The sequence below is a fragment of the Rhinichthys klamathensis genome, unplaced genomic scaffold (genome assembly GCF_029890125.1).
Source record: "Rhinichthys klamathensis goyatoka isolate OS25496 unplaced genomic scaffold, OSU_Roscu_1.1 h1tg000111l_1, whole genome shotgun sequence".
Taxonomy (NCBI): Eukaryota; Metazoa; Chordata; class Actinopteri; order Cypriniformes; family Leuciscidae; genus Rhinichthys; species Rhinichthys klamathensis.
In genome coordinates, this window is record NW_026606649.1 from 11,297,224 (window position 1) to 11,312,138 (window position 14,915).

Sequence of the window (14,915 nt, forward strand, 5' to 3'; positions counted from 1 at the left end):
GTTTTTATTTAGCTATTGATTAGTTTAACTATTTAAGCCTTTCAGTACAGTAAAGTAATAAATGTTGGCACCATAAAATAATCCCCCAAACAGCAGTCATTATCAAACAAAAATAATACATTTAATTTTAAGTGTTTTTTTAAACACTGTATATGAACTACAATGGCACATTCATCCGAGATGAAACAGTTGAAAGCAGTTTCTAACAATTGCATTCCTTATTGCGAGTATATTTGTTTGTTTTTGTTGTGGGTTTATGAGGGGCTACCAAAACTCTAAAGGCACATGGTGATGGGAGGAAATTAAGTTGAATTATTTTGCGTTCACCTGCTAATGTTCTGCGTTACCCAAGAAACTTTGCATTCACTTTCAAAACCTGAGTTCTTGGGAGTTTCTTGGGGGAACGCAAAACTTACGCGAGAGAACGCAAAACTTACGCGAGAGAACGCAAAAGCATTCAAATATAAATGTTTTCTCCCATTTTATTTTGTCTCTTTAGTGCCTCCGTAAGGGGTCAAACTGTTTAAAGGAAATTATGGGGGAAAAATGGAAGGGGATGTTTGTTTGTTTTCTTCTTTCTCTTCAAATAAAACTCTTAAAAGTGACCTGACATTGACTCTTCTACCTGTTGTTGTTCTTTACATAGCTAGTAACCTACATTGTGAAATGTAATCCAGATTTGGAAAACTGTGAATCTGGATCAGGATGATCCAATCCTATTTTGCTTTGAAAAACTGGCACAAAAGTATTACCTTATCCTGGTTAGCAAAACATGGGATTTCCAAATCTAGATAATTCTGATCCAGATTCAACTTTTTGAACAACTGGGCCCAGGTGTATTTTATTAAGGCCCTTCATTTTCTATGTTCTGGTAGTCCATCTCGCCAACAGTTGAGCGCCTAGGCTTTTCAAAGTTGATTTTTTTTTGACAGTCAGCATGGACAGATGTAATCTAGTGGCCTTGTTTTTCAAGCATTTAAATCACCCGCATACAGTGCGAACACAAAAAAAAAACTGTCTGGTGCGCATGCATGGACATCAGTGGACTGTGCTGATGACAAATTACATTACACGAACAAGGGACATTTTTGAGTGTTCAGGTATCAGCCAAAGGTCTTGCGATCTGCTTTGAGATGTGAAATGAACCAAGTGTGAAAACACAAATGTTTAAATAATTGAAAAACAAAGTGTCTGTAAATTAAACAAACATAGTTTATTTGGTTTAACAAGCATTGATAGTTCATCAAAGTGGCCGTTTGTCTGGCAATCGAACGAACACTGAATTTATTCCATTTATACCTACTTTACTGGTAACAAGCATTCAGGATAACTGCTAATATGTTTAATAACTTTCAAACAATTTTACATCAATGCCATCAACTGTATGGTCCATTATAATCCAATGATGAAAACTCCTCACACAGAAAACAAAAAAATATGCCTCTTCATTATAAATAACTAAAACAGAATGAGGCAAATGGGAAGATTATTCATATTGAGAGGAAAAATAATAAAAACGTAACATAATTTTTTTTTCCCTTTCAACAAGCAAAAACAGAACTGACCTACTGAGGAGGAATTAAGAAACCCACCACATTTAGGATAACACTGCGATATGAGCTCTTCATTTTTAAGTACACTAACACAATAACAGTCTATATGAAATAAAAAACTCTCAGTTGCTATCAAATGCTACAATGCCATGCATCCTCTGAAGAAACTGCTGCCTGATGTGTGGTCATCTTTATCGGGTTTGTTCAACTAGGAGAAATAGATGCACAAGGAGAAATCACGTAAGTGCTCATGACTGCAAAAATTAAAAACAATTTTTTTTTTTTTTAAATTGACATTATTTTAAACCTTTTTTACATTACAAATAAATCTGGACAATTTTAAAATATTCCATTCAAGAAATAGTTCACCCAAAATTTTTATTCTGTCATTATTTGGTCTCCCTCATACAAATGTTCTCATTTTGGACCTCGACACCCCCACTCTCAATTCACTTTCTTTATATGGAAAAGAGCAACCTAGAATTAACCAAATATCTTCTTTTGTGGTTCACAGAATTTTTTTTTTAAATGAGGGTGAATAAAACATAAGAGAATTTAATGTTTTTGTGAATTAACCCTTTAAAACCAGCCTGTAAAGATGGAATATTAACACTCACTGTACGACGAGATGTCAATCTCCTCTGGAAGTTCGCTGATGTTCACCTCAAACCTGTCCTGAACATCGTTCAAAGTGCGTGCGTCAGTCTCATCTGACACAAAGGTGATGGCCAGACCTTTCGTTCCAAACCTGCCGGCTCTCGCAACCTGAAGGAATGAGAAAAGTTAAAGCTGTTCAGGTGAATCCATTTACAGCCCATGATTTGGCTCTGTTTGACATAAGCCAATGTCACGTGAACTGAACCGACCCTATGCAGGTATGTGTCCGAATCTTCAGGCATGTCGTAGTTGAACGCAATGTTGACTCTTTCGATGTCCATACCTCGGCCAAACAGGTTTGTGGCCACTAGGATTCGTCTCTGGAAATCCTTAAATTGCTGATATCGAGCTAGTCTGGGATAATAATGTGATATGAGCCCCCAAAAATCCTACCATCTTAACTATAACATTAAAGTGCATAATGTGTGAATGTTTTCTACCTTTCATCTTGAGGCATTGCTCTATGAATGGCAATGGCAGGGAAATTTTGCTCCACCAGCAACTGAGCAAGAGCGATACAACGCTGCACCGATTTAACGAAGATCACCACCTGCAATACTAAGCAGCTGTAACACCGTACCAACCAATTTTCATCATTAAAATGACAATACAACAAATTTTAATGGGCCTCTTAAAACCAAGTGGCCAAATTCACCCATTGACTTTTTCAAAGCATAGGTTATTCTTTTAGCTCACTTGGTGAAAAAAAAAAACATCGTCATCCAGCAATCCAGAGCTATTAATATTGTCTATATTAAGTATAAGAAATATAGAAAGTAATAGTGGACAGTGAATCTATAGGCCTAAATATAGAACTCAGTTTCTAAATCATGACAGTAACAACTCTTTTAATGTCACAAATGATTTATATTTCAAATAAATGCTGTTCTTTTGAACTTTCTATTCTTCAAAGAATCCTGAAAAACATGGTTTCCTCAAAGGAAACATGGAATAAATGACTTTTTTTTAAATTCAAATAGAAAACAGTACTTTTAATGTTTAATAATATTTCATTATATAAATGCAGCCTTAATGAGCATTAGAGACTTTAAAAACATTAAAACATGTTATCAACCCCAAACTATATATAAATACATTGCATATAATCATGTTATTTCTAGGTTTCAAATTTGAAATCCCACATTTTCAATGTAGTTTTGAACACCACTGTCTTTTATCCTCACACAAGTTCACTTCTACGGTTCCATTCCAGTGGGTTGTAGTTTGCATTTAAGTTGTATTAACTAAAGCTGTATTCAAATGGGATGAATTGTATTTTGCATTACAGCCTGTGAACGACCAGAGTGCATGTCACTTTCAGGTATGCAAATGTTTATTAGACAGTGGAAAATTTTGGTTTGAATAGATTTGCAAACTTAAACGATTAACCCTGGTCTCTTTTGAGTCACTCTAGATTTGAATGGATTAAACTTGGGATCTTGACTTTTGTGTGTGTCCTGGTGGACTCTCGAGATACCTGGTTGAACTCCAACACATCCAAGAGGTCAAAGAGCTTCCTGTTCTTCTCGTTGTCCTTCAGCTTGACGTAGTACTGCTGGAGGCCGTGAAGCGTCAGCTTGGTCTCATCGTCCACAAAAATTTCCATCGGCTAGGACAACCAGTGGAAGCAGGGGGAAGGTGAGGAGGGGTGGGAGAGGAGTGTGCAGGTTCAGGGGGTTAAGATTGTGTGAAGACACATACAGGAAAGTTGACAAGACGTGGGTGGTGCAGATCATAGTGTTACAAGGGTGTGAAAGAGGAAGTGGTTATGATGACAGAGTGACGCCATGGGTGGAATGGGTGTCGATGTGGACAGGGAAAGAAAGACACCAGAACACAAAGAAAAACAAGGACAAAAGAGGTATAAAGATTTTAGCAAAGGACAGTGGTGGGGGAGGGGACGACAATGAGAAGGAGAACATGGTGTTAGAAAGGAGAGAGTTATGAAACAGCAGGAGAAAGGGAAGGAAGAGAAGGGATGGGGGTTAGACTCACCCTCCCCTCCCATCCCAAGCCAATGAGGACGCAACACAAACACACACACACACAGTCTCAAACACGTTGATAAATGCTACCCTGCTGACCTACACTATATTTAGCAACCACTTTCAAGCCTAAAATCATATCTGTGCAATTTCTAAATAAACGTTCAAAAACTACAGATCTTTTGAGAAACACAAAGTAAAACTACCAATCAATGTGCAGTTTGGAAATGACATGAAATTGTAAGGAGTTTTAAGTAGTATAAAGTCAACATGAAATCAAAACTGACCCGATTTGCTTTCCAAATACACATTCCTGTTCTTAATGTGGTTGATTCATCAGTCTACAATTTATTTTCCAAATGGATCTTATGGATCTTTTTATGAATGTTTTATCTGTGCATGTGTTTCATTATTTTTGACCTTGTCATTTAAAGAAAAAATTATATAAACAAAATTAATTAAAATATAGGACTATTTTTTTTTCATTGGATGGAGGCAGATCCAATCAATTCAGATCCAATCAAAAAACAATGCATAGATATCCTCAGCCAACATTTTTTTCTTTTTTGATAATCTGTTTTACTCAGATGTGCATCACAATACGAAACAAAACATCTACCACTACTTGGTTTATATTAAAAATAACCAAACAGATATTGAGTCATTGAGGCTATGTTCACACTGTCAGTCCAAATCCTATTATTTGTGTATCCGATTGGAACCTGATTAAAGGCTATTTTCACAGTCAGTCCAAATCCAATTATTATTAATAGGACCACATAGCTTGAAACAGATTTGTAAAAATCGCATTTCATGTGATTTTTTGCCGTTCACACTAGCTAATTATAATCGGATTCCAATCTGATATGCACACAAATTGGAATTTGGACGGAAAGTCTAAATAAGGCATAAGTATGAAGCCAACTGTAGTCTGAATAACGTGTACATGCTAGATGAAACCGATCAACAACCAAATTATCTAAGTTCCAATTCCACAATTTCAGTTGGACTAAAGTATCGGCGTAACATTTAAAAAATATGAATAGAGGGAATGCATTAACGTCACTTCCCCGCCGGAACACGCCCCCCTCAGCGGGACTGAGTGGCAGAAGAGCTGCTGCGTGACTGGAGTTAATAGGGGAAACTGCGTTAACGCGAGTAAAACAAACTATTATCAGTTTAAACTAAAAGTTGGACTCGATATAGTGTTCCTTACAACTTATCAAAGATCCAGTGATCCATGGATATTGACATGCAGCCAGGAATCGTGTTTCCTGACATTTATATGTGCCTGATTTCGACGCCGGGGAAATAAATTAAGACAATTTGCCTGTAAACGTTTTATATAAATACAATATAGATAGGTCTTAATCCGAGTGATCACTTACATTAATGTTATACTGTATATCATCATATCGTCCAGCCCTAAAACTTGTATAGTTTTTTGTCAGTGTTTATTTAAAAACATCCAATTATGCAGAATATAGTCTGTTCTGTAGCTTTTTGCAGTCTGTAAAAATATACAGTACCTCAGATTTCTGGTCAAATCTAGTTGTACAGTCAATCGCAAAGCTCTTTCCCGTTTTAGATGTGTTTTGTGTGATTTTCACGGCATTCACGCTGAAAACAAATGCTGCCGCTCAGTCTTTTTGCCACTTGTGGGCGTGACCGCATTCACTCCGGCCGACGGTGACGTCATGCGCATACCCTCTATAGTTGCTTTTGTCTGACTGAAAATATATATTTTTAAAGTGTATTTAAATGCACTTATTATTTTAGGCTACTGGTAATGCAGCCCTTCAGTGTATAAGTTGGTGATAAATGCTGATAATTAACAGATTTGAAAAAAAAAGATGCATTACAATGGGAAAATTTCAACATTTAGCCACCATACTAGTCTTAAAGGGATAGTTCACTCAAAAATGAAAATTCTGTATTTCTTTCTTCTGATAAAAAGGATATTTTGAAGAATATGGGTAACAAACCAGTTGACTTCTATGAAAGTCAGTGAGGCCCATCAGCTGTTTGGTTACCCATATTCTTTAAGATATCTTCGTTTGTGTTCAGCAGAAGAAAGAAATTCATACAGGTTTGGAACAACTTGAGAGTAAGTAAATTATGACAGACTTTTCATTTTTGGGTGAACTACCCCTTTAAGCATGTTCTGGTGGTGTTTCAGTTGATTGCAAAGTTCATCCCAGTATAGTCTGTCCACTTTTTACCATCCTATCAAGTCCTGCGACCCCCCCACCCCCCATTTATGTTCTTGTTTCACCTGGAAATTGTCGCTTTACACAAGTACGAGTTATAAATGCCATTTCATGTTAACTTGAAACACTCATACACAACCTAACATTGTTACTGCAACACTATGTAACATTTAGCAGTGGGATGTTCTAACAAATCAATTCAGAAGGCCAAATTCATCCACCAGATTGCTTAATTAAATATACAGAGAACATCCTCAATCTGATCTATCTGTGCAGGTGGGACAGGATCTGGTCCACTAATACAAGGGTTGTGGGAAGAATAACAAATAGTGGTGGCCAAGTAAAAGTTACTGAGTTCACAATTATTTTCTATCACTATTAGGCCCTTAACAAAAGCACTATACTCCACCTTTATTAGTGTCTAACACACATCTTTGCACTTACCTTAGAGATGTTAAAGCAAATCTATCTTCACTTCCTGTCAATCAATCCTCTATTTGCTGCTGAACTGGTCTGTCTAAAGCTTATTTTACTATATTGTCTTCAACCTAATAAAGCTATCAAAGTGGATTACATTAGGCTGCATCTGAATATGCATAGTATTTATGTATAGTAACTCTCACTAAATGAGTGTATGTTTGAATCAGTTTTGAGTCATTATTTTATAGTATATTATGGTGCAACAGGAATTTGTTCATGAATATTTAGTAGAGCCACGTCACTTATGCCCCTCAAGTCATTCGGATTTTTTTAATAGGTGCAAAGTTGTATTTGACTATTTATGGTTTCTGTTTGAGTCACGGCTTTCAGTTGCTCTTTGCCACCTAACGGTTCTTCAAGTCCGTCTCTATCTACACCCGCGCATATCTCCTCTCCACTAAGTTTCTTCATCATCTCAGCCCTCTCGCTCCAGTCTTCCGCAGCTTAATCCTCCCTTTCTCTCTCTTGTCTTGTCCCTCACACCCGCGCATGCTCTCTTCTCCGTTTCGGGCCAGTTTTATTGCCTTGATTTTAACTTAGAAACAGACAGTGTTTTCTTTTTTCTTTGGGGCAGATGAGGAACCGTGCTAATCACAGACTGTCAGCTGGATTGATGAAGAGCTGTTCCATCATTGGCTGGTCCACCTGAACTCATTTATGCCACCAATGACTGAATCTTTTTGTTTCACTTTATTCCTCAGATGATTTCATTATGCTGTCTGCTTTGTTAAAGAGTAATTAATTGCAGCCATGGAGTGGCACTTTGTCGTGAATCTAATGTAGTTTTTAGCAGCTGGCTTGCTTTGTTAGACCGATACTTTATCGGTTTTAGTTTTGTGCCCCTTGAGAGTGTCTGGCAGCTGGTAACAGAATTTATGAAGCTCCAACAAGTGCTTCTTTTAATTAAAGGTTATTTGAGGACAAATCTCCAGGCTGGAATTACAGTCAAGCAGGAACTAAAGCAATTTGTCTTGATAAATAGATACTGAGAGTGAAGTATTATTTTAATATGAGGGATTTTGTTAGATTTGGGTCTTTTTTTTCATAATTAACTCTAAGTCCCTAAATGATATTTAAAGATGTGTTTATGCTTTGATTTATGGCCCTTAAGTGTATTTGAAGATACACTACATCCTTCCCTTAAAGACATCCTCTTATTCTGTTTAAAATATATTAAATGGACTCTTCATGACTTTAGCAAATGTTGTTAAAGGATCTTTACAGAGGATTGAGCCTGATGGATGGTGCAATATCTGTTTGCCAAACGGACGGGTGACCGTGTTTGCCAAATGCCGACACAGCGCTGCCAGCTGAGGCGGGGATTAAGGCCTTAACATCTTTTTCGCTGTGCCTCTATTAGTTAACAGTCTGTGATTATCAAACGGGCAGGAAAGTGGGGCATTTAGCGTTACGATGTGTCAGGGAGGCCGTAAATGGATCTCTTTCAGGTGTATATGAGGTGGTCTTGTGAAGGGAAGGAGCTGTTGACATGGTAGAAGTAGGAGAGGCGTAATTACATCTTGCATGAACTTCCTACAGATGGGACGGATCTCTTTACTCAGGGTAGCACTGAACATCATGACTTGCTTCTCGTGAGGGGTCATACGAAAGATTTCCTGGACATCCCGCCGCATGTCTGCAGGGGACAGTAAAAGATAAATGCATTTACAGTGCTGGTCAGAATTATTTGCCCATTATTATTTGACAAAAACAAAAAAAAGCAAACACTTAATATGGCTTTGGTTCATACAAGGATAAAAAAGTACTCCATGTGTAAAATTAAATGCTCTGCTGTATCTTTAATGCTGTGGGCCTAATTTTTTGCCAAAGGTCCTGGACATCTTGTTCAGATACATGGCATCATTGATTTGATATATTCATACATTGATTAAAATACCAACAGATAAAAAATCAAAACCTGACAACCTCTGCTAGAAATCTTGTAATGGGCCATGTTTGGATCTTCCAACAGGACAGTGATCCAAAAACAAACATCAAAATTAAAACAAAAATGGGTCACTGAGCACAAAACCAAGCATCTGCAATGGCCATCCTAGTCCCTGACCTGAACCCTATAGAAAATGAGTGGGCTGAACTGAAGAGAAGAAGCACCAACATGGATCTGGGAATATTCAGGAGAGATTCTGTATGGAGGAATGGTCTCTGATCTCTTGTCAGTTGTTCTCCAAACTCATCAGGCATTATAGGAGAAAACTCAGAGCTGTTATCTTGGCAAAAGGAGATTGCAAAAAGTATTTCATAAAAGGGTGCCAATATTTGTGGCCAACGTGTTTTGGAGAAAAACATTAATTTCATAATGTGATTTTCCCCCCACTGTCAATTCTTTTACTTCAATAAAAGGTTAGATTTTTTTCATTTAAAAAAAACTAATATATATATATATCAAAAGGTTAAACATCCATCTTTGATCATATTTACCAAGGGGGCAAATAATTCTGACCAGCACTGTATATTATTAAAAACTAATTATTGAATGTCATGTCGCAATTATCAGCATAGTACTCGTACTGTTTCTGAACTATATAGTGTCAGTATGAAGTGTGCACACAGAAATCTTTCAAAAATAGGGAAAATGTGCAGTACACAACAAATAACACTGAACAATGTTCTATCCCACAATGCAGTGCACTTGAGCTTATGTTTTAGTCTGATTATTTGTGTTTATTATTACAATTTTACTTAAAATTCAGAACTACAAACTTTTTCATACAACTGCACCGAGGTCATGTGACAGCAATCTAGCATACTACTGTTATCGTGGAATAATGCCTACTGTTTCACTTACTGATTTTAAAGGGATAGTTCACCCAAAAATGAAAATTCTGTCATCAGACAGAATAACTCACCCTCAAGGTTGTTTCAAACCTGTATGAATTTCATTACTCTGGTGAACACAAAAGAAGATATTTTGAATAATGTTGGTAACCAAACAGTTGATGGAGCCCATTGACTTCCATAAATACCATGGAAGTCATTGGGGTCAATAAACTGTTTTGTAACAAAATATTTTTGTGTTCAGCAGAAGAAAGAAAATCCTACAGGTTTGGAACAACTTGAGGGCGAGTAAATTATGACAACATTTACATTTTTGGGTGAACTATCCATTTAAAGAAAACTAGGCAGTACACGGTGAACTGCACACTATTCAAGTAAATTCCATTCTTAACACATCCATAGTTCAAAAAGAGATTGCTCACCAAGTTGCTCCAGCATTTTGTCGCATTCATCAAGGATGAAGTGCTTGATGTGTCGCAGGTTGAGACTCTTGTTGCGAGACAGAGCTAAAATACGTCCAGGAGTTCCCACCACCACATGAGGGCTCTCTCTCTTCAGCACCTCCTCATCCTTCTTTATAGATAAACCCCCAAAGAACACTGCCACCTGGGGGAGAGAGACAGCGTAAGCAAACGCATTTGAGAAAAGTTTGTCTTTGAAATGAAACTCCTGAATTTACAGTGACGTGGCAAACAATAATGGTAAGTGTATAGAAACGTAACTGTTTTATTTTATTTATCAGTATGAATTACCCATAAATATTAATGATATTATTAATATAATATTTGAAATGGCTATTAAAAATTATGTTTAATAACATATCTTTTACAATGAAAAAATATTTCATTTCCACCATAAAAAGTCACACATCAATATATAATTAACAGATGAATCTATTTTTCAAAATGTAATTAAAGGTGCCCTAGAATGTTTTTTTTATTTTTTTTTATAATGTTTCCTGGGTTACCCTTATAATGTTAGTATGTTTTTTAGATAAAAAATAATCATAATTTAGAAATAAATGGCATTTTTCCTAGCCTGCTTTTAGCCTCTGATTTGAACACTCTGTTTGAAGGGGCGTGTCTGCTGTGGGATTCAGTGTAACCGCGGCCACTGCTGTGATTGGCTGACATGCTTGCATATGAAATAGCAACGCATTACATGTGAAACTCTCTCCCGAATACTTTTACTACCGCTATTATACGTTTTTACTATAACAGCTATCGAGATTAACGAATCGTGAGATGTTTTTAAAGTATTTAGATCTATTCCCATCACATAAAATGTTGCCGTGATGACTGAGCATTGAGCAGATGACTGTGTTGATCGCGCGAATGAAGATCTTATCATTGCAAAGCAGTTTCTGCACTCTCTCTGCTTTCACCAATGCAAACACGATGATGTAAATACAGTAAGAGCTTCGTTGTGCAGTAACGTGCGTCATTGATTTCATAACGAGTTTGGCAAGTGTCCAGATAAACTCGCGCTGTGTGGAAAGATTGTTCTTTGATCGCTTTCTGTATATAATTTGTTCACAATTTAAATACGATTATTTTCATCCTACTAAAAGAAACGATGTGAATCTGATATTTTAGTCACTGTCTTGACTTACTGATGCATAAACAGTATTGAACGATTTTGAGAGAAAGATTACCTGTCTGAACTTGAACAATTACACATCAGAAAGTGTTGCTTGGTAGCTCGATCCGAGGCCAGCTCTGTATTGGCCCAAGTTGAGGAAACACTCGGTGAAATGTTTGGAAATTTCCAGAGAAAATAAAATTAACCCATTGTTTCTTCAGAGGCTCAGATGAAGGAACTAAAAATACTTTTGTGTTCATGTGTACATCCACACTGAGCAACTGCCATGCTTCGGCTGCGCAGTTCCGCCTGGCATTGAGGGCTGGCATTATGCAAATATTTGGAGGCGTACATATTAATGATCCCGACTATTGCGTCACAGTCGGTATTGTGTGGAGAACCGACCGTTTTTCAGGGGTGTTTTTCATAAACGTGAATTAAATGAGAACGCGAAAACAGTCCAGTTAGAGATTCACTCTATGTCATGTCCATGCACTGAACTCTTGTTATTTGACTATACCAAGGTAAATTCAATTTTGAATTATAGGTCACCTTTAATAAATTGCCACCCTGTATTATATTTGCTGAATGAAATCCAATACTTGTTTCTTATGAACTTTGGGTTTCTGATTTCAAAAATAGTGGTTATTTTCCTCTACAATTTCACACTTTCTTACAAAATATGTGAATTTTCATAACATTTTTGCTTGGATTATCCCTTAATCACCAGAAAAACTGCCACAAAGACATGATTCTAATCTTCCTCTGAGGCAGGTTAGAACTATTTGTTCATTTTTTCAGACGGTTTTCACATGTATGACATACTTTTATGCCTAATCCTGATTTCAAGGTTAGAATTATGGCCAGTGACAGAAGAAAATGCAAGCATGACCCAGATGTTTTCTGCTACATCTGAGGGTGTTTTACTACATCCAAACAGAACTGATTTATCTAGTGTTTATGTAAAGTGTTTTTTGAATGAAATGAAGTATTTGAACATAATTTTACACTCCTTTACAGACTGGAAGTTAAATTATGCATTTTGAATGTGCATTAAAGCTGATCCAAAAACATTTTTTATGAAATTTGCACAAAAAAACTACAGTAATCAGCTGGGGGTTTTTTTTTTAGACACAGCAGCAGACACAGCAGCAGGGCGGTGTTATTTTTATATCATTATATGTGAGCAATTTGGTGGACATTTTTGGTGCTGTATGCAAAAATAAATTTGGTACAATTTGGTAAAATTTGATGGTTGTGTTAATTATTTTGACAGTACTACATTAAGTTCAGATAATTATGTCAAATTGGTTGAGATATGCATTCCGCATATCAGGTAGGAATCAGTTGTCTACATTAATGGTGTGTTGAAAACGTTTTAAAATGACAAGGTTCAGTTATTGGTTTTACTTCAGATTCACTTGAGGTCTCGGTGGAAAAGAGAACAAGGGCAAAATTAAAAATGATTTTGACTTATAAAGGTCATCCCCTATATAGTACTTTTGGTGGACCTAAAAGTTAATTTATTGAGAGATTAGGGATGCCTCAGTGTTCTACTGAGCGATATAGAAGGTCTTTTATTCCTGCTGCAGTGAGGTTTTTTAATGAAGCTGTGTAATTATTGTATGTATTTATTGTGCTGTAATGTTTAATTGCTTGTGCTGTTTGTGAGGCAAATGAGTTTCCCCTCAAGGGGATTAATAAAGATTTCTAACCTAATGATGTAATTATTTAGGTTTTGTTCCAAAACTTGTGTTGAATAATGAAATTCGTCGGATTTTTATAGAAAGTGTTTGCAATTGCTATATATCAAAATTAGTCATTCTAAAACAGGTACAGAATTAAAGCTTTTCCTTGAAGTGTAAATATGAAAAGGGTTCAAATAGACCATCTTCCTACCTTGACACTAGGCATGTATTTGGAGAAGCGCTCATACTCTTTGCTGATCTGGAACGCCAGTTCTCGAGTATGACACATCACCAACACTGATACCTGGGTGAGAACAATTACTGGTCAAGTCAACAACACGTAAAGCACACTTTATTTATGTCTTAGTTCTTTGTTTTCAGAGCCTTTTAAAGGAGAGCTGTTACCTGACCGGTCACTGGCTCCAGCTGCTGAAGGGTGGCCAACACAAAAACAGCCGTCTTCCCCATTCCAGACTTGGCCTGACATAATACGTCCATCCCCAAGATTGCCTGAGGAATGCATTCATGCTGAACTGAAAGAGGAAAAACACAAATATATTCATACTAAACTTAAACTGATATCAAAGGACCTTATATGAGCACATGTAGAATTGCTCACCCTCAGATGGATGCTCAAAGCCACAGTCTACTATAGCTCTCAGGAGTTCTGGTTTGAGAAGGAAATCCCTGAATCCTGAGGAGTGGATGGACACATATGACCCTTTGACCCCTTCTTTCCTGATGGATATGACACTGTCGCTGTGTCCAAGCCCTGTATCCCCAGCAACACCGCCATCAACTTCATCCTCCTCATAGTCTAACAGCTCATTATCAACGTCGTTCTCTGTCATCTTGCAGAGAGATAGGAATAAAACGGTAAATGCAAAAATATGATGAAATATGCTGGAGTAACTGCCTCTTCCTGTCAATCATTGTTATATATACTACCGGTATTATCTGCTGCTATTTTGTGAGTGTGTGTAGGTGTGTATTATTTGACACAATTGACATTTTATGTGTGTCTGTGTTTATAAATTGTGAATGACATTATCAAATCTAAATCAAATTAAATATTCTATTTGATATTTATAATTAGATTTGATGACATATTTATAATCATAACATGATCATAAATTACATTAGAATTAGAAATGTATGTCTGTATTATTTTATTCGATTTGATAACATATACAGACTCAGCTTATACAGCTTAAATAACTCTTAATTAAGACAGCTATTAAACAATAAATTCAAATTCTCCGATATTACATTTGCTAGCAATTGCAATTTATTCAAAGCTGTTGTTTTATGTTAATTAATATGCATGTAATTATGGGGACAGGTAGCTTTAAACTAAGAAACTATCGCCTGGTTTTACAGACAGGGTTTAGATTTAACCAGGATAAGACTTTAGATCAATTAGGACATTTAAGTAGCTTTTATAAACCTGCCTTAGAAAAACACATTACTGGTATGCATCTTGAGACAAAACAATACACTGACATATATTTAGATATTTTAAGATATGTCATTGCAAGTTTTTTTCAGTTAAACAGCTCAATAATGCATTTTAGTCTGGGAATTGTCTGTGAAACCGAAGGAAAATTAAATATATTAGCGGTAGCTTATCCGTTTAGCCCAAGATATCCAACGCGCCAAATCATACACTAGTATGACACAACATTCCTGTGTGTTTTCTAACAGAATATAAAAGGCTATTATCACTTCCCGTGTTGATTGTTATTTTTATTTTTTATGAAATAATCGCAGTTACCTCGAAATGCTGTACGAAGCAGTTGGATTTTCACTACACCTGCTGCTGGATACGTTGACAACGTCATCAACAAGCGACGAATAGAGTGTATTAATGAAGGACCCAACATGTGAAATTGCATGAACTCAACTGCCTTGAGAAGAGACATTTCAGTTTTTAACGAAGAAATCGTGTTATTGTTATTAAAACTA

At 36.5% G+C, this 14,915-nt stretch overlaps 1 protein-coding gene across 1 annotated transcript; it reads right to left on the bottom strand.

Moving 5' to 3' along the window:
- Positions 1–1,644: 1,644 nt before the first annotated feature.
- Positions 1,645–14,784, bottom strand: ddx39b (DEAD (Asp-Glu-Ala-Asp) box polypeptide 39B). The gene is made up of 11 exons (XM_056254485.1): positions 14,725–14,784; positions 13,570–13,801; positions 13,356–13,483; positions 13,162–13,254; positions 10,104–10,287; positions 8,403–8,521; positions 3,688–3,819; positions 2,651–2,760; positions 2,420–2,564; positions 2,171–2,318; positions 1,645–1,761 (listed from the first exon to the last, which is right to left on the bottom strand). Exons 2-11 carry the CDS (start codon positions 13,799–13,801, stop codon positions 1,745–1,747), a joined length of 1,308 nt encoding a protein of 435 aa, XP_056110460.1. The 5' UTR covers positions 14,725–14,784; the 3' UTR covers positions 1,645–1,744.
- Positions 14,785–14,915: the final 131 nt, after the last annotated feature.